At 39.3% G+C, this 25,356-nt stretch overlaps 2 protein-coding genes across 3 annotated transcripts in view; both read left to right on the plus strand.

Annotated features, from left to right (window-relative positions):
- Window positions 1–25,356, plus strand: part of LOC128639733 (hexokinase-1) — a 285,985-nt gene that overhangs the window by 121,941 nt on the left and 138,688 nt on the right. Inside the window, exons 4-5 of the mRNA XM_053691849.1 lie at window positions 9,522–9,641; window positions 9,788–9,883. Coding sequence (XP_053547824.1) covers window positions 9,522–9,641; window positions 9,788–9,883 — 216 coding nt within the window. The remainder of the gene's footprint in view (window positions 1–9,521; window positions 9,642–9,787; window positions 9,884–25,356) is intronic.
- Window positions 18,324–24,145, plus strand: LOC128639734 (dynein heavy chain-like). 2 transcript variants are annotated; one of them, XM_053691851.1, is made up of 3 exons: window positions 18,324–19,674; window positions 20,022–23,571; window positions 23,643–24,145. In XM_053691851.1, the coding sequence occupies exons 1-2, from the start codon at window positions 18,359–18,361 to the stop codon at window positions 20,089–20,091; spliced, it is 1,386 nt and encodes a 461-aa protein (XP_053547826.1). In that variant the 5' UTR covers window positions 18,324–18,358; the 3' UTR covers window positions 20,092–23,571; window positions 23,643–24,145. The 2 variants fall into 2 exon arrangements, with proteins under 2 accessions (XP_053547826.1, XP_053547825.1); XM_053691850.1 differs by having other exon boundaries at window positions 18,324–23,571.

Here is a 25,356-nt window from a genome sequence, read left to right on the forward strand (position 1 = left end):
GGCTTGGAGCCTGCGGGACTTGTCTCTTTGGGGGCTTTGTTCTTGGTGGAATCTAGCGATTTTGAGCGGTCTCTATCTGGGCCTTGCTGGATTTAACTGTTGGGCAGTTACTTAGTCCTTTCAGTCTTATTGTTCTGCTCTGTACAACAGTTTTTTGTTTGGTTTGGGTAATTTCAGGCTGCGGTGCCCTTCGAATGGGCCGCCTTGTCTACCTGCCCTTTTTTTGCATTCAGTGTCCTCTATAGCTTGGCTGTGGACTCTCCCCGTTTAAGAAGAAAAACATAAATTATGCTTACCTGATCATTTTCTTTTCTTCTGACGAGGATAATCTACAGCTCCTCGCCCACGTTTTTTATAGGAGTGGCCGTGTTTTAGTTTATTCTTCGGCGCCTTTTTTCACCTGATATTTCTCCTACTGTTCCTTGTTCCCTCGGCAGAATGACTGGGGGATGAGGAATGGGGGAGGTATTTAAGCCTTTGGCTGGGGTGTCTTTGCCTCCTCCTGGTGGCCAGGCTCTGAATTCACAAAAGTAATGAATGCAGCTGTGGACTCTCCCCGTCAGAAGAAAAGAAAATTATCAGGTAAGCATAATTTGTTTTCTTATTATTATTCCCAGTATCAGGGTGGAATTCCTGGGTACTATAATAGACTCCATATCCATGAGGATATTCCTTACAGACTAGAGACGTTACAAGCTAACTTCCACTTGTCTTGCCCTCCAGACCTCCTTAAGGCCCTCTGTGGCTCAGTGTATGGAGGTGATTGGTCTCATGGTGTCCTGCATGGACATCATTCCTTTTGCCAGATTTCATCTCAGACCAATTCAGCTGTGCATGCTGAGACAGTGTAACAGCGATCATTCGGATCTGTCGCAACAGATTTCTCTGGACAACCGCTCGAGAGAATCGCTTTCCTGATGGCTCTGTCCAAATCACCTGTCCCAAGAGACTTCCTTCTTGAGACCATCCTGGAAGATTGTGACTACGGAAGCAAGTCTATCAGGATGGGGAGCTGTTTAGGGTGCCAGGAAGGCACAGGGCATGTGGACTCGAGAGGAATCTCTCCTCCCGATCAACATTTTGGAACTTTGAGTGATCTTCAATGCTTTAAAGGTTTGGCCTCTTCTGGGTTCGTCCCAGTTTATCAGATTTCAATCAGACAACATAACCTCAGGGGGGAACGACCATCAAGGGGGAATGAGGAGCTCCCTAGCAATGAGGGAAGTATCTCGGATTCTAGAATGGGCGGGGACCCACCACTGCTTGCTGTCAGCGATCCACATTCCGGGTGTGGACAACTGGGAAGCGGATTTCCTCAGCAGACAATCCTTTCATCCGGGGGAATGGTCTCTCCATCCCAAGGTGTTTGCAGAGATATGCAGCAAGTGGGGGACGCCAGAGATAGATCTCATGGCGTCCCGGCTCAATTCCCGGCGGAGCTAATAGATGCATTAGCAGTGCCTTGGAGGTTCAATCTCATTTTTTTCCACCGTTGCCACTTCTCCCTTCTGGCCCGCATCAGGCAGGAGCAAGCATCAGTGATACTGATTGCGCCATCGTTGCCGCGAAGGATGTAGTTCACGGACCTGGTGGGGATGTCCTCATCTCCTCCATGGAGGTTACCTTGTTGCAGGGATCTGCTGGAACAGGGTACCTTTGTTCATCAAAATCTTGATTCTCTGAGGCTGACTGCGTGGAAATTGAACGCTTAGGGGCATATTTATCAAGCTCCGTACGGAGTTTCATGCCCCGTGTTTCTGGCTAGCCTTCAGGCTCACCGGAAACACAAGTTATGAAGCAGAGGTCTAAAGACCGCTGCTCCATAACCTGTCCGCCTGCTCTGAGGCAATGGACAGAAATCGCCAGAAATCAACCCGATCAAATACGATCTGTTAATTGACACCCCCTGCTTGGCCGCGAATCTGCAGGGGCGGTATTGCACCAGCAGTTCTCAAGAACTGCTGGTGCAATAATAAATGCCGAGAGCATATGTTGTCAGCATTTATCGATGTGCAGAGGACATGATCCGCAATATCGGATCATGTCCGCTCGCACAGTGATAATTCGGCCCCTTAGTCTTAGCCAAGAGAGGTTTCTCTGAGAGGGTTATTGACACTCTCATTCAGGTTTGTAAGCCTGTTACTCGTTGCATCTACCATAAGGTGTGGAGAGCTTACTTGCTCTGGTGTGAAGAGCGTGGTTTTGCCTGGCATAAAGTCAAGGCTCCCAGGATTATTTCCTACCTCCAAGAAGGTCTGGAGAAGGGCCTTTCTGCAAGTTCCATGAGGGGACAGATTTCGGCCCTTTCTGTTTTGCTGCACAAGAGACTCGCTGAGCTCCCTGACGTGCAATCCTTCATCAGGATCAGACCTGTATTTAGACCTCACGCTCCAACTTGGAGTTTGAATCTTGTTCTTAAGTTTTTGCAACTGGCTCTGTGTGAGCCTATGCATTCGCTTGACATTAAATTGTTGTCCTGGAAGGTTCTTTTTCTATTGGCTATTGCATCAGCACGCATGGTTTCTGAAATGGCAGCCTTGCAATGTGAGCCTCCTTATCTGGTGTTTCAACCCGCTTGGGTTTCCTTCCCAAGGTGGTGTCTGATCGTAACATCAATTAGGAGATTGTGGTTCCTTCCTTGTGTCCTAATCCTTCTTCGAAGGAACGTTTACTTCATAAACTGGATGTTGTTCAAGCTTTGAAGTTTTACCTTTAAGCTACTAAGAATTTTAGAAAAACTTCTTCCTTGCTTGTTATCTACTCTGGGAAGCGTAAGGGTCTGAAGGCCTCTTCGACTTCCTTATCCTTTTGGTTGAGGAGTGTTTTATGCTTAGTTTACGAGTCAGCGGGACTTAGACCTCCTCAAAGGATTACGGCTCATTCCACTAGAGCGGTGGCTTCCTCTTGGGCCTTTAAGAACGAGGCCTCTATGGAGCAGATTTGTAAGGCGGCTACCCTGGTCTTCCTTACATACTTTTTCAAAATTCTACAAATTTTACGTTTTTGCTTCGGCTGAAGCAGCTTTTGGGAGAAAGGTTTTACAGGCTGTGGTGCCCTCAGATTAGGGTCTGCCTTTTCTTTACCCCTCCCGTTATCATTCAGTGTCCTCTAGAGCTTGGGTATAGTTTTCCCAACAGTAAGGAACGATGCCATGGACTCTCCTCATATGAAGAAGGAAAACATAAATTATGCTTACCTGATAATTTAATTTCCTTCTGTATGGGGAGAGTCCACGGCCCCCACCCGTATACTCCGATGGGCGGACCAAAATTTAGTTTCTCCAACATAGGTGTGTCCGGTCCACGGCGTCATCCTTACTTGTGGGATATTCTCTTCCCCAACAGGAAATGGCAAAGAGCCCAGCAAAGCTGGTCACATGATCCCTCCTAGGCTCCGCCTACCCCAGTCATTCTCTTTGCCGTTGTACAGGCAACATCTCCACGGAGATGGCTTAGAGTTTTTTAGTGTTTAACTGTAGTTTTTCATTATTCAATCAAGAGTTTGTTATTTTCAAATAGTGCTGGTACGTACTATTTACTCAGAAACAGAAAAGAGATGAAGAATTCTGTTTGTATGAGGAAAATGATTTTAGCAACCGTAACTAAAATCCATGGCTGTTCCACACAGGACTGTTGAGAGCAATTAACTTCAGTTGGGGGAACAGTTTGCAGTCCCTTGCTGCTTGAGGTATGACACATTCTAACAAGACGATGTAATGCTGGAAGCTGTCATTTTCCCTATGGGATCCGGTAAGCCATGTTTATTACGATTGTAAATAAGGGCTTCACAAGGGCTTATTTAAACTGTAGACTTTTTCTGGGCTAAATCGATTGATTATTAACACATATTTAGCCTTGAGGAATCATTTTATCTGGGTATTTTGATATAATAATATCGGCAGGCACTGTTTTAGACACCTTATTCTTTAGGGGCTTTCCCAAAGCATAGGCAGAGTCTCATTTTCGCGCCGGTGTTGCGCACTTGTTTTTGAGAGGCATGGCATGCAGTCGCATGTGAGAGGAGCTCTGATACTTATAAAAGACATCTGAAGGCGTCATTTGGTATCGTATTCCCCTTTGGGTTTGGTTGGGTCTCAGCAAAGCAGATACCAGGGACTGTAAAGGGGTTTAAAGCTTAAAACGGCTCCGGTTCCGTTATTTTAAGGGTTAAAGCTTCCAAAATTGGTGTGCAATATTTTCAAGGCTTTAAGACGCTGTGGTGAAAATTTGGTGAATTTTGAACAATTCCTTCATGTTTTTTCGCAATTGCAGTAATAAAGTGTGTTCAGTTTAAAATTTAAAGTGACAGTAACGGTTTTATTTTAAAACGTTTTTTGTACTTTCTGATCAAGTTTATGCCTGTTTAACATGTCTGAACTACCAGATAGACTGTGTTCTGAATGTGGGGAAGCCAGAATTCCTATTCATTTAAATAAATGTGATTTATGTGATAATGACAATGATGCCCAAGATGATTCCTCAAGTGAGGGGAGTAAGCATGGTACTGCATCATTCCCTCCTTCGTCTACACGAGTCTTGCCCACTCAGGAGGCCCCTAGTACATCTAGCGCGCCAATACTCCTTACTATGCAACAATTAACGGCTGTAATGGATAATTCTGTCAAAAACATTTTAGCCAAAATGAACCCTTGTCAGCGTAAGCGTGGCTGCTCTGTTTTAGTTACTGAAGAGCATGACGACGCTGATATTAATATCTCTGAAGGGCCCCTAACCCAATCTGAGGGGGCCAGGGAGGTTTTGTCTGAGGGAGAAATTACTGATTTAGGGAACATTTCTCAGCAGGCTGAATCTGATGTGATTACATTTAAATTTAAATTGGAACATCTCCGCATTTTGCTTAAGGAGGTATTATCCACTCTGGATGATTGTGAAAATTTAGTCATCCCAGAGAAACTATGTAAAATGGACAAGTTCCTAGAGGTGCCGGGGCTCCCAGAAGCTTTTCCTATACCCAAGCGGGTGGCGGACATTGTTAATAAAGAATGGGAAAGGCCCGGTATTCCTTTCGTCCCTCCCCCCATATTTAAAAAATTGTTTCCTATGGTCGACCCCAGAAAGGACTTATGGCAGTCAGTCCCCAAGGTCGAGGGAGCGGTTTCTACTTTAAACAAACGCACCACTATTCCCATAGAGGATAGTTGTGCTTTCAAAGATCCTATGGATAAAAAATTAGAAGGTTTGCTTAAAAAGATGTTTGTTCAGCAGGGTTACCTTCTACAACCCATTTCATGCATTGTCCCTGTCACTACTGCCGCATATTTCTGGTTTGATGAACTGCTTAAGGTGCTCGATAGTGACTCTCCTCCTTATGAGGAGATTATGGACAGAATCAATGCTCTCAAATTGGCTAATTCTTTCACTCTAGACGCCTCTTTGCAATTGGCTAAGTTAGCGGCTAAGAACTCTGGGTTTGCTATTGTGGCGCGCAGAGCGCTTTGGTTGAAATCTTGGTCGGCTGATGCGTCTTCCAAGAACAAGCTACTAAACATTCCTTTCAAGGGGAAAACGTTGTTTGGTCCTGACTTGAAAGAGATTATCTCTGATATCACTGGGGGTAAGGGCCACGCCCTTCCTCAGGATCGGCCTTTCAAGGCAAAAAATAGACCTAATTTTCGTCCCTTTCGTAAAAACGGACCAGCCCAAGGTACTACGTCCTCTAAGCAAGAGGGTAATACTTCTCAGGCCAAGCCAGCTTGGAGACCAATGCAAGGCTGGAACAAGGGAAAGCAGGCCAAGAAACCTGCCACTGCTACCAAGACAGCATGAAATATTGGCCCCCGATCCGGGACCGGATCTGGTGGGGGGCAGACTCTCTCTCTTCGCTCAGGCTTGGGCAAGAGATGTTCTGGATCCTTGGGCGCTAGAAATAGTCTCCCAGGGTTATCTTCTGGAATTCAAGGGACTTCCCCCAAGGGGGAGGTTCCACAGGTCGCAGTTGTCTTCAGACCACATAAAAAGACAGGCGTTCTTACATTGTGTAGAAGACCTGTTAAAAATGGGAGTGATTCATCCTGTTCCATTAAGAGAACAAGGGATGGGGTTCTACTCCAATCTGTTCATAGTTCCCAAAAAAGAGGGAACGTTCAGACCAATCCTAGATCTCAAGATCTTAAACAAATTTCTCAAGGTCCCATCGTTCAAGATGGAAACCATTCGAACTATCCTTCCTTCCATCCAGGAAGGTCAATTCATGACCACGGTGGATTTAAAGGATGCGTATCTACATATTCCTATCCACAAGGAACATCATCGGTTCCTAAGGTTTGCATTCCTGGACAAACATTACCAGTTCGTGGCGCTTCCTTTCGGATTAGCCACTGCTCCAAGGATTTTCACAAAGGTACTAGGGTCCCTTCTAGCGGTGCTAAGACCAAGGGGCATTGCAGTAGTACCTTACCTGGACGACATTCTGATTCAAGCGTCGTCCCTTCCTCAAGCAAAGGCTCACACGGACATTGTCCTGGCCTTTCTCAGATCTCACGGCTGGAAAGTGAACGTGGAAAAGAGTTCTCTATCCCCGTCAACAAGGGTTCCCTTCTTGGGAACAATTATAGACTCCTTAGAAATGAGGATCTTTCTAACAGAGGCCAGAAAAACAAAGCTTCTGGACTCTTGTCGGATACTTCATTCCGTTCCTCTTCCTTCCATAGCTCAGTGCATGGAAGTGATCGGGTTGATGGTGGCGGCGATGGACATAGTTCCTTTTGCGCGCATTCATCTAAGACCATTACAACTGTGCATGCTCAGTCAGTGGAATGGGGACTATACAGACTTGTCTCCGAAGATACAAGTAAATCAGAGAACCAGAGACTCACTCCGTTGGTGGCTGTCCCTGGACAATCTGTCTCAAGGGATGATGTTCCACAGACCAGAGTGGGTCATTGTCACGACCGACGCCAGTCTGATAGGCTGGGGCGCGGTCTGGGGATCCCTGAAAGCTCAGGGTCTTTGGTCTCGGGAAGAATCTCTTCTACCGATAAATATTCTGGAACTGAGAGCGATATTCAATGCTCTCCAGGCCTGGCCCCAGCTTGCGAGGACCAGGTTCATACGGTTTCAATCAGACAACATGACGACTGTTGCGTACATCAACCATCAGGGGGGAACAAGGAGTTCCCTAGCGATGGAAGAAGTAACCAAAATTATTCTTTGGGCGGAGTCTCACTCCTGCCACCTGTCTGCTATCCACATCCCAGGAGTGGAAAATTGGGAAGCGGATTTTCTGAGTCGGCAGACATTGCATCCGGGGGAGTGGGAACTCCATCCGGAAATCTTTGCCCAAGTCACTCACCTGTGGGGCATTCCAGACATGGATCTGATGGCCTCTCGTCAGAACTTCAAAGTTCCTTGCTACGGGGCCAGATCCAGGGATCCCAAGGCGGCTCTAGTGGATGCACTAGTAGCACCTTGGACCTTCAAACTAGCTTATGTGTTCCCGCCATTTCCTCTCATCCCCAGGCTGATAGCCAGGATCAAGCAGGAGAGGGCGTCGGTGATCTTGATAGCTCCTGCGTGGCCACGCAGGACTTGGTATGCAGATCTGGTGAATATGTCATCGGCTCCACCTTGGAAGCTACCTTTGAGACGAGACCTTCTTGTTCAGGGTCCGTTCGAACATCCGAATCTGGTTTCACTCCAGCTGACTGCTTGGAGATTGAACGCTTGATTTTATCGAAGCGAGGATTCTCAGATTCTGTTATCGATACTCTTGTTCAGGCCAGAAAGCCTGTGACTAGAAAGATTTACCACAAAATTTGGAAAAAATATATCTGTTGGTGTGAATCTAAAGGATTCCCTTGGGACAAGGTTAAGATTCCTAGGATTCTATCCTTCCTTCAAGAAGGATTGGAAAAAGGATTATCTGCAAGTTCCCTGAAGGGACAGATTTCTGCCTTGTCGGTATTACTTCACAAAAAGCTGGCAGCTGTGCCAGATGTTCAAGCCTTTGTTCAGGCTCTGGTTAGAATCAAGCCTGTTTACAAACCTTTGACTCCTCCTTGGAGTCTCAATTTAGTTCTTTCAGTTCTTCAGGGGGTTCCGTTTGAACCCTTACATTCCGTTGATATTAAGTTATTATCTTGGAAAGTTTTGTTTTTAGTTGCGATTTCTTCTGCTAGAAGAGTCTCAGAATTATCTGCTCTGCAGTGTTCTCCTCCTTATCTGGTGTTCCATGCAGATAAGGTGGTTTTACGTACTAAACCTGGTTTTCTTCCAAAAGTTGTTTCTAACAAAAACATTAACCAGGAGATTATCGTACCTTCTCTGTGTCCAAAACCAGTTTCAAAGAAGGAACGTTTGTTGCACAATTTGGATGTTGTTCGCGCTCTGAAATTCTATTTAGATGCTACAAAGGATTTTAGACAAACATCTTCCTTGTTTGTTGTTTATTCAGGTAAAAGGAGAGGTCAAAAAGCAACTTCTACCTCTCTCTCCTTTTGGATTAAAAGCATCATCAGATTGGCTTACGAGACTGCCGGACGGCAGCCTCCCGAAAGAATCACAGCTCATTCCACTAGGGCTGTGGCTTCCACATGGGCCTTCAAGAACGAGGCTTCTGTTGATCAGATATGTAGGGCAGCGACTTGGTCTTCACTGCACACTTTTACCAAATTTTACAAGTTTGATACTTTTGCTTCTTCTGAGGCTATTTTTGGGAGAAAGGTTTTGCAAGCCGTGGTGCCTTCCATTTAGGTGACCTGATTTGCTCCCTCCCTTCATCCGTGTCCTAAAGCTTTGGTATTGGTTCCCACAAGTAAGGATGACGCCGTGGACCGGACACACCTATGTTGGAGAAAACAGAATTTATGTTTACCTGATAAATTTCTTTCTCCAACGGTGTGTCCGGTCCACGGCCCGCCCTGGTTTTTTTAATCAGGTCTGATATTTTATTTTCTTTAACTACAGTCACCACGGTACCATATGGTTTCTCCTATGCAAATATTCCTCCTTAACGTCGGTCGAATGACTGGGGTAGGCGGAGCCTAGGAGGGATCATGTGACCAGCTTTGCTGGGCTCTTTGCCATTTCCTGTTGGGGAAGAGAATATCCCACAAGTAAGGATGACGCCGTGGACCGGACACACCGTTGGAGAAAGAAATTTATCAGGTAAACATAAATTCTGTTTTTTCTCTTCCGGCACCATTTTTTTACCCTGATATTTCTCCTACTGTTCCTTGTTCCCTTGGCAGAATGACTGGGATATGAGGGAAGTAGGGGAAGTATTTGAGCCTTTGGCTGGGTTGTCTTTGCCTCCTCCTGGTGGACAGGTTCAGTATTTCCAGTAAGGAATGATGCCGTGGACTCTCCTCATACAGAAGGAAATGAAATGATCAGGTAAGCATAATTTGTTTTCTTGCTCTTTCGCTCGCTCTTTCTCTCGCCCTTTCACTTTCTTTCTCTCTCTTTTTTTTCTCTTTTTCCGTATGGGACAGCGTGACATATGTGATAGCGAAAGTATGATGTGTCGAATTGTAGCCGTATGATTCTCTTTGTTCTTTGCAGCTTTTTGATCACGTTGCTGAATGTCTTGGAAACTTCATGGAGAAGAAGCAGATAAAAGACAAGAAGCTTCCAGTCGGCTTCACCTTCTCTTTCCCGTGCCAGCAAACTAAGTTAGATGAGGTGAGTGGGCCCACCTTACCAAGAGGTCCTGACTGTTAAGTAACATTGCAGCAGCGCCATATGACATGCGGTGGCCCAGCTATAAATGAGTGACCACACAGATATTTGTATTGTTTTTATTTACATTATTCTTCTCTGCATTTCAGGGAATATTGCTGACATGGACAAAGCGATTTAAAGCGAGTGGGGTGGAGGGAGCAGATGTGGTGAAACTACTGAACAAGGCTATCAAGAAACGAGGGGTAAATGTTATTCTGATATTCCAGCGCAAAAACACAGACATGTTTGTTACACAATATACTTCACAGCTTGTATTACAAGCTGAGCACAAGCTATCAGAGTAAACCGTGATCCCCATTGTAAAGTTACCAGACTGAAAGTAAACCGTGATCCCCATTGTAAAGTTACCAGACTGAAAGTAAACCGTTATCTCCATTGTAAAGTTACCAGACTGAAAGTAAACCGTGATCCCCATTATAAAGTTACCAGACTGAAAGTAAACCGTGATCCCCATTATAAAGTTACCAGACTGAAAGTAAACTGTGATCCCCATTGTAAAGATACCAGACTGAAAGTAAACCGTGATCCCCATTATAAAGTTACCAGACTGAAGGTAAACTGTGATCCCCATTATAAAGTTACCAGACTGAAAGTAAACCGTGATCCCCATTGTAAAGTTACCAGACTGAAAGTAAACCGTTATCCCCATTGTAAAGTTACCAGACTGAAAGTAAACTGTGATCCCCATTATGAAGTTACCAGACTGAAAGTAAACCGTGATCCCCATTATAAAGTTACCAGACTGAAAGTAAACCGTGATCCCCATTGTAAAGTTACCAGACTGAAAGTAAACCGTGATCCCCATTATAAAGTTACCAGACTGAAGGTAAACTGTGATCCCCATTGTAAAGATACCAGACTGAAAGTAAACCGTTATCCCCATTGTAAAGTTACCAGACTGAAAGTAAACTGTGACCCCCATTATGAAGTTACCAGACTGAAAGTAAACCGTGATCCCCATTATAAAGTTACCAGACTGAAAGTAAACTGTGATCCCCATTGTAAAGTTACCAGACTGAAAGTAAACCGTGATCCCCATTGTAAAGTTACCAGACTGCAAGTAAACCGTGATCCCCATTGTAAAGTTACCAGACTGAAAGTAAACCGTGATCCCCATTATAAAGTTACCAGACTGAAGGTAAACTGTGATACCCATTGTAAAGTTACTAGACTGAAAGTAAACCGTGATCCCCATTGTAAAGTTACCAGACTGAAAGTAAACCGTGATCCCCATTGTAAAGTTACCAGACTGAAAGTAAACCGTGATCCCCATTGTAAAGTTACCAGACTGAAAGTAAACCGTGATCCCCATTGTAAAGTTACCAGACTGAAAGTAAACCGTGATCCCCATTGTAAAGTTACCAGACTGAAAGTAAACTGTGATCCCAATTGTAAAGTTACCAGACTGCAAGTAAACCGTGATCCCCATTAGAAAGTTACCAGTCTGAAAGTAAACTGTGATCCCCATTATAAAGTTACCAGACTGAAAGTAAACCGTGATCCCTGTTGTAAAGTTACCAGACTGAAAGTAAACCGTGATCCCCATTGTAAAGTTACCAGACTGAAAGTAAACTGTGATCCCCATTGTAGTAACCAGAAACCTACAAGTGTCACCTTATACAAATGCAAATCACTAATGCAATAGCCGCTCAACAGGTCTCTTACAATACAGCAAAACAAAGGGAAGTGATCCCAGATTTTGCTGCAAAAAGGCAAAAATTCTATTTTCTCCCAGCTGACCTTGTTGTCTATATTGTAGAAAGAGGTAACTGGCTGGGAGTGTGCTTAGAGCATATTACAACATTTATATCAAGGGAAAAACCCTATTAAGAGAATAGGGAAAAGTATGCTCTTTCTACACATAAAGTATATATTTTTCCACTTAAAATGTAACTTTTACTAGTTGTAGTTAAAAAGGCAGCAGAAATAGAAGTTGTATCTAGCGTGCCTGAAAAATAGTTAAAAACACAACTCTGTAACTATGACTTGTATAAAGTACATCAAAAAAGACAATCCCACACTCCGACAATTAAAATAGCAAAATTTATTCCCAAAAATTAAAACGTGACAGCTTGCCACCTACAAAAAATACTAATGTGAGAGGAGAGCGCAGCACACAGGCTTATGCGTTTCGGCAGTCTGCCGTATTCATAGCCTAGTGTGTCTATTCCTTCCTAGATCTTATATATCCTTTAAAACATGCTGATAGGTTAAAAGCGCTAGATCCTCCCTATATTGTGTCGCAGCTTTGAAACACTTAATTCTATTTTAACCCCTACTAGGTAAAAATGTCTCTATCTTAGGTTAAAGGACATTATTGTGTAAACTTGAAGCAAAATTATTATGTAAACTCAAGGCAAAAATAGAGGATAATGAGTATGACAGATGTATTTATTAAATAAATATTCTACACTTTGTATATTTCTATGGTTTTACTATACATGAAAACCCATGAACACTAGGGAGTATATTACATTTTACTGAGATGCATTGTTAATTCCATGTATCATATGTGTTATAAGTGTGCATATATATATATATATATATATATATATATATATATATATATATATATATATATATATATATATATATAATGTGTATTTTTTAACTTAAATCAGCTCTCCCTGTTTGGCTGCTAAAACTATGCCAGATAGAGAATATTTTAGAAAAATGTCTGTATTAAATAGTTAACCTACTTTATGAGTACATGTGTATATGCGATTTGTGTCTTAGCACAGCTTGTTGTTACCTCTAAAGAGAGGCTTGTATTTTTATATAAAAATTATTAGAATAATTTCAAACTGGGGCATTATGGGTATACAGTACATGTGTGTATGAGGTGTAATTTATATGCATTATATACATGTGAGCTGGGGCATTATGGGTATACAGTACATGTGTGTGTATGAGATGTAATTTATATGTATTATATACATGTGAGCTGGGGCATTATGGGTATACAGTACATGTGTGTGTATGAGATGTAATTTATATGTATTATATATATGTGAGCTGGGGCATTATGGGTATACAGTACATGTGTGTATGAGGTGTAATTTATATGCATTACATACATGTGAGCTGGGGCATTATGGGTATACAGTACATGTGTGTATGAGGTGTAATTTATATGCATTATATACATGTGAGCTGGGGCATTATGGGTATACAGTACATGTGTGTATGAGATGTAATTTATATGTATTATATATATGTGAGCTGGGGCATTATGGGTATACAGTACATGTGTGTGTATGAGATGTAATTTATATGCATTATATATATGTGAGCTGGGGCATTATGGGTATACAGTACATGTGTGTGTGAGGTGTAATTTATATGCATTATATACATGTGAGCTGGGGCATTATGGGTATACAGTACATTTGTGTATGATGTGTAATTTATATGTATTATATACATGTGAGCTGGGGCATTATGGGTATACAGTACATGTGTGTATGAGGTGTAATTTATATGTATTATATACATGTGAGCTGGGGCATTATGGGTATACAGTACATGTGTGTATGAGGTGTAATTTATATGTATTATATACATGTGAGCTGGGGCATTATGGGTATACAGTACATGTGTGTATGAGGTGTAATTTATATGTATTATATACATGTGAGCTGGGGCATTATGGGTATACAGTACATGTGTGTATGAGGTGTAATTTATATGTATTATATACATGTGAGCTGGGGCATTATGGGTATACAGTACATGTGTGTATGAGGTGTAATTTATATGTATTATATACATGTGAGCTGGGGCATTATGGGTATACAGTACATGTGTGTATGAGGTGTAATTTATATGTATTATATACATGTGAGCTGGGGCATTATGGGTATACAGTACATGTGTGTATGAGGTGTAATTTATATGTATTATATACATGTGAGCTGGGGCATTATGGGTATACAGTACATGTGTGTATGAGGTGTAATTTATATGTATTATATACATGTGAGCTGGGGCATTATGGGTATACAGTACATGTGTGTATGAGGTGTAATTTATATGTATTATATACATGTGAGCTGGGGCATTATGGGTATACAGTACATGTGTGTATGAGGTGTAATTTATATGTATTATATACATGTGAACTGGGGCATTATGGGTATACAGTACATGTGTGTATGAGGTGTAATTTATATGCATTACATACATGTGAGCTGGGGCATTATGGGTATACAGTACATGTGTGTGTATGAGGTGTAATGTATATGTATTATATACATGTGAGCTGGGGCATTATGGGTATACAGTACATGTGTGTATGAGGTGTAATTTATATGCATTACATACATGTGAGCTGGGGCATTATGGGTATACAGTACATGTGTGTGTATGAGGTGTAATTTATATGCATTACATACATGTGAGCTGGGGCATTATGGGTATACAGTGCATGTGTGTATGAGATGTAATTTATATGTATTATATACATGTGAGCTGGGGCATTATGTGTATACAGTACATGTGTGTATGATGTGTAATTTATAAGTATTATATACATGTGAGCTGGGGTATTATGGGTATACAGTGCATGTGTGTATGATATGTAATTTATATGCATTATATACATGTGAGCTGGGGCATTATGGGTATACAGTACATGTGTGTATGAGGTGTAATTTATATGTATTATATACATGTGAGCTGGGGCATTATGGGTATACAGTACATGTGTGTATGAGGTGTAATTTATATGTATTATATACATGTGAGCTGGGGCATTATGGGTATACAGTACATGTGTGTATGAGGTGTATTTTATATGTATTATATACATGTGAGCTGGGGCATTATGGGTATACAGTACATGTGTGTATGATGTGTAATTTATATGTATTATATACATGTGAGCTGGGGCATTATGGGTATACAGTACATGTGTGTATGAGGTGTAATTTATATGTATTATATACATGTGAGCTGGGGCATTATGGGTATACAGTACATGTGTGTATGAGGTGTAATTTATATGTATTATATACATGTGAGCTGGGGCATTATGGGTATACAGTACATGTGTGTATGAGGTGTAATTTATATGTATTATATACATGTGAGCTGGGGCATTATGGGTATACAGTACATGTGTGTATGAGGTGTAATTTATATGCGTTACATATATGTGAGCTGGGGCATTATGGGTATACAGTACATGTGTGTGTATGAGGTGTAATTTATATGCATTACATACATGTGAGCTGGGGCATTATGGGTATACAGTGCATGTGTGTATGAGATGTAATTTATATGTATTATATACATGTGAGCTGGGGCATTATGTGTATACAGTACATGTGTGTATGATGTGTAATTTATATGTATTATATACATGTGAGCTGGGGTGTTATGGGTATACAGTGCATGTGTGTATGATATGTAATTTATATGCATTATATACATGTGAGCTGGGGCATTATGGGTATACAGTACATGTGTGTATGAGGTGTAATTTATATGTATTATATACATGTGAGCTGGGGCATTATGGGTATACAGTACATGTGTGTATGAGGTGTAATTTATATGTATTATATACATGTGAGCTGGGGCATTATGGGTATACAGTACATGTGTGTATGAGGTGTAATTTATATGTATTATATACATGTGAGCTGGGGCATTATGGGTATACAGTACATGTGTGTATGAGGTGTAATTTATATGTATTATATACATGTGAGCTGGGGCATTATGGGTATACAGTACATGTGTGTATGAGGTGTAATTTATATGTATTATATACATGTGAGCTGGGGCATTATGGGTATACAGTACATGTGTGTATGAGGTGTAATTTATATGTATTATATACATGTGAGCTGGGGCATTATGGGTATACAGTACATGTGTGTATGAGGTGTAATTTATATGTATTATATACATGTGAGCTGGGGCATTATGGGTATACAGTACATGTGTGTATGAGGTGTAATTTATATGTATTATATACATGTGAGCTGGGGCATTATGGGTATACAGTACATGTGTGTATGAGGTGTAATTTATATGTATTATATACATGTGAACTGGGGCATTATGGGTATACAGTACATGTGTGTATGAGGTGTAATTTATATGCATTACATACATGTGAGCTGGGGCATTATGGGTATACAGTACATGTGTGTGTATGAGGTGTAATGTATATGTATTATATACATGTGAGCTGGGGCATTATGGGTATACAGTACATGTGTGTATGAGGTGTAATTTATATGCATTACATACATGTGAGCTGGGGCATTATGGGTATACAGTACATGTGTGTGTATGAGGTGTAATTTATATGCATTACATACATGTGAGCTGGGGCATTATGGGTATACAGTGCATGTGTGTATGAGATGTAATTTATATGTATTATATACATGTGAGCTGGGGCATTATGTGTATACAGTACATGTGTGTATGATGTGTAATTTATAAGTATTATATACATGTGAGCTGGGGTATTATGGGTATACAGTGCATGTGTGTATGATATGTAATTTATATGCATTATATACATGTGAGCTGGGGCATTATGGGTATACAGTATATGTGTGTATGAGGTGTAATTTATATGTATTATATACATGTGAGCTGGGGCATTATGGGTATACAGTACATGTGTGTATGAGGTGTAATTTATATGTATTATATACATGTGAGCTGGGGCATTATGGGTATACAGTACATGTGTGTATGAGGTGTATTTTATATGTATTATATACATGTGAGCTGGGGCATTATGGGTATACAGTACATGTGTGTATGAGGTGTAATTTATATGTATTATATACATGTGAGCTGGGGCATTATGGGTATACAGTACATGTGTGTATGAGGTGTAATTTATATGTATTATATACATGTGAACTGGGGCATTATGGGTATACAGTACATGTGTGTATGAGGTGTAATTTATATGCATTACATACATGTGAGCTGGGGCATTATGGGTATACAGTACATGTGTGTGTATGAGGTGTAATGTATATGTATTATATACATGTGAGCTGGGGCATTATGGGTATACAGTACATGTGTGTATGAGGTGTAATTTATATGCATTACATACATGTGAGCTGGGGCATTATGGGTATACAGTACATGTGTGTGTATGAGGTGTAATTTATATGCATTACATACATGTGAGCTGGGGCATTATGGGTATACAGTGCATGTGTGTATGAGATGTAATTTATATGTATTATATACATGTGAGCTGGGGCATTATGTGTATACAGTACATGTGTGTATGATGTGTAATTTATAAGTATTATATACATGTGAGCTGGGGTATTATGGGTATACAGTGCATGTGTGTATGATATGTAATTTATATGCATTATATACATGTGAGCTGGGGCATTATGGGTATACAGTACATGTGTGTATGAGGTGTAATTTATATGTATTATATACATGTGAGCTGGGGCATTATGGGTATACAGTACATGTGTGTATGAGGTGTAATTTATATGTATTATATACATGTGAGCTGGGGCATTATGGGTATACAGTACATGTGTGTATGAGGTGTATTTTATATGTATTATATACATGTGAGCTGGGGCATTATGGGTATACAGTACATGTGTGTATGAGGTGTAATTTATATGTATTATATACATGTGAGCTGGGGCATTATGGGTATACAGTACATGTGTGTATGAGGTGTAATTTATATGTATTATATACATGTGAGCTGGGGCATTATGGGTATACAGTACATGTGTGTATGAGGTGTAATTTATATGTATTATATACATGTGAGCTGGGGCATTATGGGTATACAGTACATGTGTGTATGAGGTGTAATTTATATGTATTATATACATGTGAGCTGGGGCATTATGGGTATACAGTACATGTGTGTATGAGGTGTAATTTATATGTATTATATACATGTGAGCTGGGGCATTATGGGTATACAGTACATGTGTGTATGAGGTGTAATTTATATGCATTACATACATGTGAGCTGGGGCATTATGGGTATACATTACATGTGTGTGTATGAGGTATAATGTATATGTATTATATACATGTGAGCTGGGGCATTATGGGTATACAGTACATGTGTGTATGAGGTGTAATTTATATGCGTTACATATATGTGAGCTGGGGCATTATGGGTATACAGTACATGTGTGTGTATGAGGTGTAATTTATATGCATTACATACATGTGAGCTGGGGCATTATGGGTATACAGTGCATGTGTGTATGAGATGTAATTTATATGTATTATATACATGTGAGCTGGGGCATTATGTGTATACAGTACATGTGTGTATGATGTGTAATTTATATGTATTATATACATGTGAGCTGGGGTGTTATGGGTATACAGTGCATGTGTGTATGATATGTAATTTATATGCATTATATACATGTGAGCTGGGGCATTATGGGTATACAGTACATGTGTGTATGAGGTGTAATTTATATGTATTATATACATGTGAGCTGGGGCATTATGGGTATACAGTACATGTGTGTATGAGGTGTAATTTATATGTATTATATACATGTGAGCTGGGGCATTATGGGTATACAGTACATGTGTGTATGAGGTGTAATTTATATGTATTATATACATGTGAGCTGGGGCATTATGGGTATACAGTACATGTGTGTATGAGGTGTAATTTATATGTATTATATACATGTGAGCTGGGGCATTATGGGTATACAGTACATGTGTGTATGAGGTGTAATTTATATGTATTATATACATGTGAGCTGGGGCATTATGGGTATACAGTACATGTGTGTATGAGGTGTAATTTATATGTATTATATACATGTGAGCTGGGGCATTATGGGTATACAGTACATGTGTGTATGAGGTGTAATTTATATGTATTATATACATGTGAGCTGGGGCATTATGGGTATACAGTACATGTGTGTATGAGGGGTAATTTATATGTATTATATACATGTGAGCTGGGGCATTATGGGTATACAGTACATGTGTGTATGATGTGTAATTTATATGTATTATATACATGTGAGCTGGGGTATTATGGGTATACAGTGCATGTGTGTATGAGGTGTAATTTATATGTATTATATACATGTGAGCTGGGGCATTATGGGTATACAGTACATGTGTGTATGAGGTGTAATTTATATGTATTATATACATGTGAGCTGGGGTATTATGGGTATACAGTACATGTGTGTGTGAGGTGTAATTTATATGTATTATATACATGTGAGCTGGGGCATTATGGGTATACAGTACATGTGTGTATGAGGTGTAATTTATATGTATTATATACATGTGAGCTGGGGCATTATGGGTATACAGTACATGTGTGTATGAGATGTAATTTATATGCATTATATACATGTGAGCTGGGGCATTATGGGTATACAGTACATGTGTGTATGAGGTGTAATTTATATGTATTATATACATGTGAGCTGGGGCATTATGGGTATACAGTACATGTGTGTATGAGGTGTAATTTATATGTATTATATACATGTGAGCTGGGGCATTATGGGTATACAGTACATGTGTGTATGAGGTGTAATTTATATGTATTATATACATGTGAGCTGGGGCATTATGGGTATACAGTACATGTGTGTATGAGGTGTAATTTATATGTATTATATACATGTGAGCTGGGGTATTATGGGTATACAGTACATGTGTGTGTGAGGTGTAATTTATATGTATTATATACATGTGAGCTGGGGCATTATGGGTATACAGTACATGTGTGTATGAGGTGTAATTTATATGTATTATATACATGTGAGCTGGGGCATTATGGGTATACAGTACATGTGTGTATGAGATGTAATTTATATGCATTATATACATGTGAGCTGGGGCATTATGGGTATACAGTACATGTGTGTATGATGTGTAATTTATATGTATTATATACATGTGAGCTGGGGCATTATGGGTATACAGTACATGTGTGTATGATGTGTAATTTATATGCATTATATACATGTGAGCTGGGGTATTATGGGTATACAGTACATGTGTGTATGAGGTGTAATTTATATGCATTATATATATGTGAGCTGGGGCATTATGGGTATACAGTACATGTGTGTATGAGGTGTAATTTATATGCATTATATACATGTGAGCTGGGGCATTATGGGTATACAGTACATGTGTGTATGAGGTGTAATTTATATGTATTATATACATGTGAGCTGGGGCATTATGGGTATACAGTACATGTGTGTATGAGATGTAATTTATATGCATTATATAAATGTGAGCTGGGGTATTATGGGTATACAGTACATGTGTGTGTATGAGGTGTAATTTATATGTATTATATACATGTGAGCTGGGGCATTATGGGTATACAGTACATGTGTGTGTATGAGGTGTAATTTATATGTATTATATACATGTGAGCTGGGGCATTATGGGTATACAGTACATGTGTGTATGAGGTGTAATTTATATGTATTATATACATGTGAGCTGGGGCATTATGGGTATACAGTACATGTGTTAATGAGGTGTAATTTATATGTATTATATACATGTGAGCTGGGGCATTATGGGTATACAGTACATGTGTGTATGAGGTGTAATTTATATGTATTATATACATGTGAGCTGGGGCATTATGGGTATACAGTACATGTGTGTGTATGATGTGTAATTTATATGCATTATATACATGTGAGCTGGGGCATTATGGGTATACAGTACATGTGTGTATGAGGTGTAATTTATATGTATTATATACATGTGAGCTGGGGCATTATGGGTATACAGTACATGTGTGTGTATGATGTGTAATTTATATGCATTACATACATGTGAGCTGGGGCATTATGGGTATACAGTACATGTGTGTATGAGGTGTAATTTATATGCATTATATACATGTGAGCTGGGGTATTATGGGTATACAGTACATGTGTGTATGAGGTGTAATTTATATGTATTATATACATGTGAGCTGGGGCATTATGGGTATACAGTACATGTGTGTATGAGGTGTAATTTATATGTATTATATACATGTGAGCTGGGGCATTATTGGTATATACAGTACATGTGTGTATGAGGTGTAATTTATATGTATTATATACATGTGAGCTGGGGTATTATGGGTATACAGTACATGTGTGTGTATGAGGTGTAATTTATATGTATTATATACATGTGAGCTGGGGCATTATGGGTATACAGTACATGTGTGTATGAGGTGTAATTTATATGTATTATATACATGTGAGCTGGGGCATTATGGGTATACAGTACATGTGTGTATGATGTGTAATTTATATGTATTATATACATGTGAGCTGGGGCATTATGGGTATACAGTACATGTGTGTATGAGGTGTAATTTATATGCATTATATACATGTGAGCTGGGGCATTATGGGTATACAGTACATGTGTGTATGAGGTGTAATTTATATGTATTATATACATGTGAGCTGGGGTATTATGGGTATACAGTACATGTGTGTATGAGGTGTAATTTATATGTATTATATACATGTGAGCTGGGGTATTATGGGTATACAGTGCATGTGTGTATGAGGTGTAATGTATATGTATTATATACATGTGAGCTGGGGCATTATGGGTATACAGTACATGTTTGTGTATGAGATGTAATTTATATGCATTATATACATGTGAGCTGGGGCATTATGGGTATACAGTACATGTGTGTGTATGATGTGTAATTTATATGTATTATATACATGTGAGCTGGGGCATTATGGGTATACAGTACATGTGTGTGGATGAGATGTAATTTATATGCATTATATACATGTGAGCTCGGCATTATGGGTATACAGTACATGTGTGTGTATGATGTATAATTTATATGTATTATATACATGTGAGCTGGGGCATTATGGGTATACAGTACATGTGTGTGTATGAGATGTAATTTATATGTATTATATACATGTGAGCTGGGGCATTATAGGTATACAGTACATGTGTGTATGAGGTGTAATTTGTATGTATTATATACATGTGAGCTGGGGCATTATGGGTATACAGTACATGTGTGTATGAGGTGTAATTTATATGTATTATATACATGTGAGCTGGGGCATTATGGGTATACAGTACATGTGTGTATGAGGTGTAATTTATATGTATTATATACATGTGAGCTGGGGCATTATGGGTATACAGTACATGTGTATATGAGGTGTAATGTATATGTATTATATACATGTGAGCTGGGGCATTATGGGTATACAGTACATGTGTGTGTATGATGTGTAATTTATATGCATTACATACATGTGAGCTGGGGCATTATGGGTATACAGTACATGTGTGTATGATGTGTAATTTATATGCATTATATACATGTGAGCTGGGGTATTATGGGTATACAGTACATGTGTGTATGAGGTGTCATTTATATGTATTATATACATGTGAGCTGGGGCATTATGGGTATACAGTACATGTGTGTATGAGGTGTAATTTATATGTATTATATACATGTGACCTGGGGCATTATGGGTATACAGTACATGTGTGTATGATGTGTAATTTATATGCATTATATACATGTGAGCTGGGGTATTATGGGTATACAGTACATGTGTGAGTGAGGTGTAATTTATATGCATTATATACATGTGAGCTGGGGCATTATGGGTATACAGTGCATGTGTGTATGATATGTAATTTATATGCATTATATACATGTGAGCTGGGGCATTATGGGTATACAGTACATGTGTGTATGAGGTGTAATTTATATGTATTATATACATGTGAGCTGGGGCATTATGGGTATACAGTACATGTGTGTATGAGATGTAATTTATATGTATTATATACATGTGAGCTGGGGCATTATGGGTATACAGTACATGTGTGTATGATGTGTAATTTATATGTATGATATACATGTGAGCTGGGGCATTATGGGTATACAGTACATGTGTGTGTGAGGTATAATTTATATGTATTATATACATGTGAGCTGGGGCATTAATGGTATACAGTACATGTGTGTGTATGAGGTGTAATTTATATGTATTATATACATGTGAGCTGGGGTATTATGGGTATACAGTACATGTGTGTATGAGGTGTAATTTATATGTATTATATACATGTGAGCTGGGGCATTATGGGTATACAGTACATGTGTGTATGAGATGTAATTTATATGTATTATATACATGTGAGCTGGGGCATTATGGGTATACAGTACATGTGTGTATGAGATGTAATTTATATGTATTATATACATGTGAGCTGGGGCATTATGGGTATACAGTACATGTGTGTATGAGATGTAATTTATATGTATTATATACATGTGAGCTGGGGTATTATGGGTATACAGTACATGTGTGTATGTATGAGGTGTAATTTATATGCATTATATACATGTGAGCTGGGGCATTATGGGTATACAGTACATGTGTGTGTGAGGTATAATTTATATGTATTATATATATGTGAGCTGGGGTATTATGGGTATACAGTACATGTGTGTGTGAGGTATAATTTATATGTATTATATATATGTGAGCTGGGGTATTATGGGTATACAGTACATGTGTGTATGAGGTGTAATTTATATGTATTATATACATGTGAGCTGGGACATTATGGGTATACAGTACATGTGTGTATGAGATGTAATGTATATGTATTATATACATGTGAGCTGGGGCATTAATGGTATACAGTACATGTGTGTATGTATGAGGTGTAATTTATATGCATTATATACATGTGAGCTGGGGCATTATGGGTATACAGTACATGTGTGTGTGAGGTATAATTTATATGTATTATATATATGTGAGCTGGGGTATTATGGGTATACAGTATATGTGTGTGTGAGGTATAATTTATATGTATTATATATATATGTGAGCTGGGGTATTATGGGTATACAGTACATGTGTGTATGAGGTGTAATTTATATGTATTATATACATGTGAGCTGGGACATTATGGGTATACAGTACATGTGTGTATGAGATGTAATGTATATGTATTATATACATGTGAGCTGGGGCATTATGGGTATACAGTACCCTAAGGAAAAGAGTTTATTTGGGCTGGATCTAGATGCTATAATTTCCACTGTTACTGGAGGTAAAGGAGCAAGACAAAAAGTCTAAGGGGAAGAATAGAACTTCAGATTGTTTTCCCTACTTTCATCAGATATTCTCCTCCTCTTGTGAAAAACAGGATTCTTCCAGACCTGCCTGGAAATCTAACTCTTTTTGGAAAAAGTCTAAGCCATAAAAAAAGCCTTCTTTCTCTTCGAAATTATCATGAAGATGTGGCCCCCTGATCCAGATTCCACTTGTGGTGGCGGCAGAGTAAACCTTTTTCAGAAAGCCTGGGCTCAATCACCTAGATTTAGAGTTTTGTCGGTAAAGACCCGCGGTGCTAACAAGGCTTTTTTTTTCCAGCGCACCCTTAAGCCAACACTGGTATTACGAGTTGTCTGAATGGCTGCGTTAGCCTCAGAAAAGGGAGCGTTGAGCATAATTTAGCTCCACTTCAACCCTCAATACCAGCGTTGCTTACGGTAGAGGTAAGCTGGAAAAACGTGCTCGTGCACGATATCCCCATAGGAAACAATGGGGCTGAGCTGGCTGAAAAAAAACCTAACACCTGCAAAAAAGCAGCGTTCAGCTCCTAGCGCAGCCCCATTGTTTCCTATGGGGAAACACTCTCTAAGTCTACACCTAACACCCTAACATGAACCCCTAACCTTACACTTATTAACCCCTAATCTGCACCCTGCCGCAACCTACATTATACTAATGAATCCCTAATCTGCTGCCCCTAACATCGCCGAACCCTACATTATATTTATTACCCCCTAATCTGCCCCCCCCCCCCAACGTCGCCGCCACCTTCCTACACTTATTAACCCCTAATCTGCCGACCGTACATCGCCGCCACTATAATAAATGTATTAACCCCTAAACCGCCGCACTCCCGCCTTGCAAACACTATAATAAATTGTATTAACCCCTAATCTGCCCCCCTAACATCGCCACCATCTACCTACAATTATTGACCTCTAATCTCCCGCCCCCAACGTCGCCGCTACTATAATAAAGTTATTAACCCCTATACCTAAGTCTAACCCTAACACCCCCCTAAGTTAAATATAATTTAAATAAAACGAAATAAATTTACTATCATTAAATAAATTATTCCTATTTAAAACTAAATACTTACCTATAAAATAAACCCTAATATAGCTGCAATATAACTAATAGTTACATTGTAGCTATTTTAAGATTTATATTTACTTTACAGGCAACTTTGTATTTATTTTAACTAGGTACAATAGCTATTACATAGTTAATAAGTATTTAATAGCTACCTAGTTAAAATAATTACAAAATTACCTGTAAAATAAATCCTAACCTAAGTTACAAATACACCTAACACTACACTATCATTAAACTAATTAAATAAATTACCTACAATTATGTAAACTAAAATACAATTAAATAAACTAAACTATAATACAAAAAACAAGCAAACACTAAATTACAGAAAATAAAAAAAAAAGTACAATAAGTTTAAACTAATTACACCTAATCTAAGTCCCCTAATAAAATAAAAAAGCCCACCAAAATAATAAAATGCCCTACCC

Source organism: Bombina bombina, chromosome 9, assembly GCF_027579735.1.
Source record: "Bombina bombina isolate aBomBom1 chromosome 9, aBomBom1.pri, whole genome shotgun sequence".
Classification (NCBI taxonomy): Eukaryota; Metazoa; Chordata; class Amphibia; order Anura; family Bombinatoridae; genus Bombina; species Bombina bombina.

Coding starts and splice junctions, on each gene's coding strand:
- LOC128639734 (XM_053691850.1), top strand. CDS start 18,359: ATGAGGTGTAATTTATATGTATTATATACATGTGAGCTGGGGCATTAT.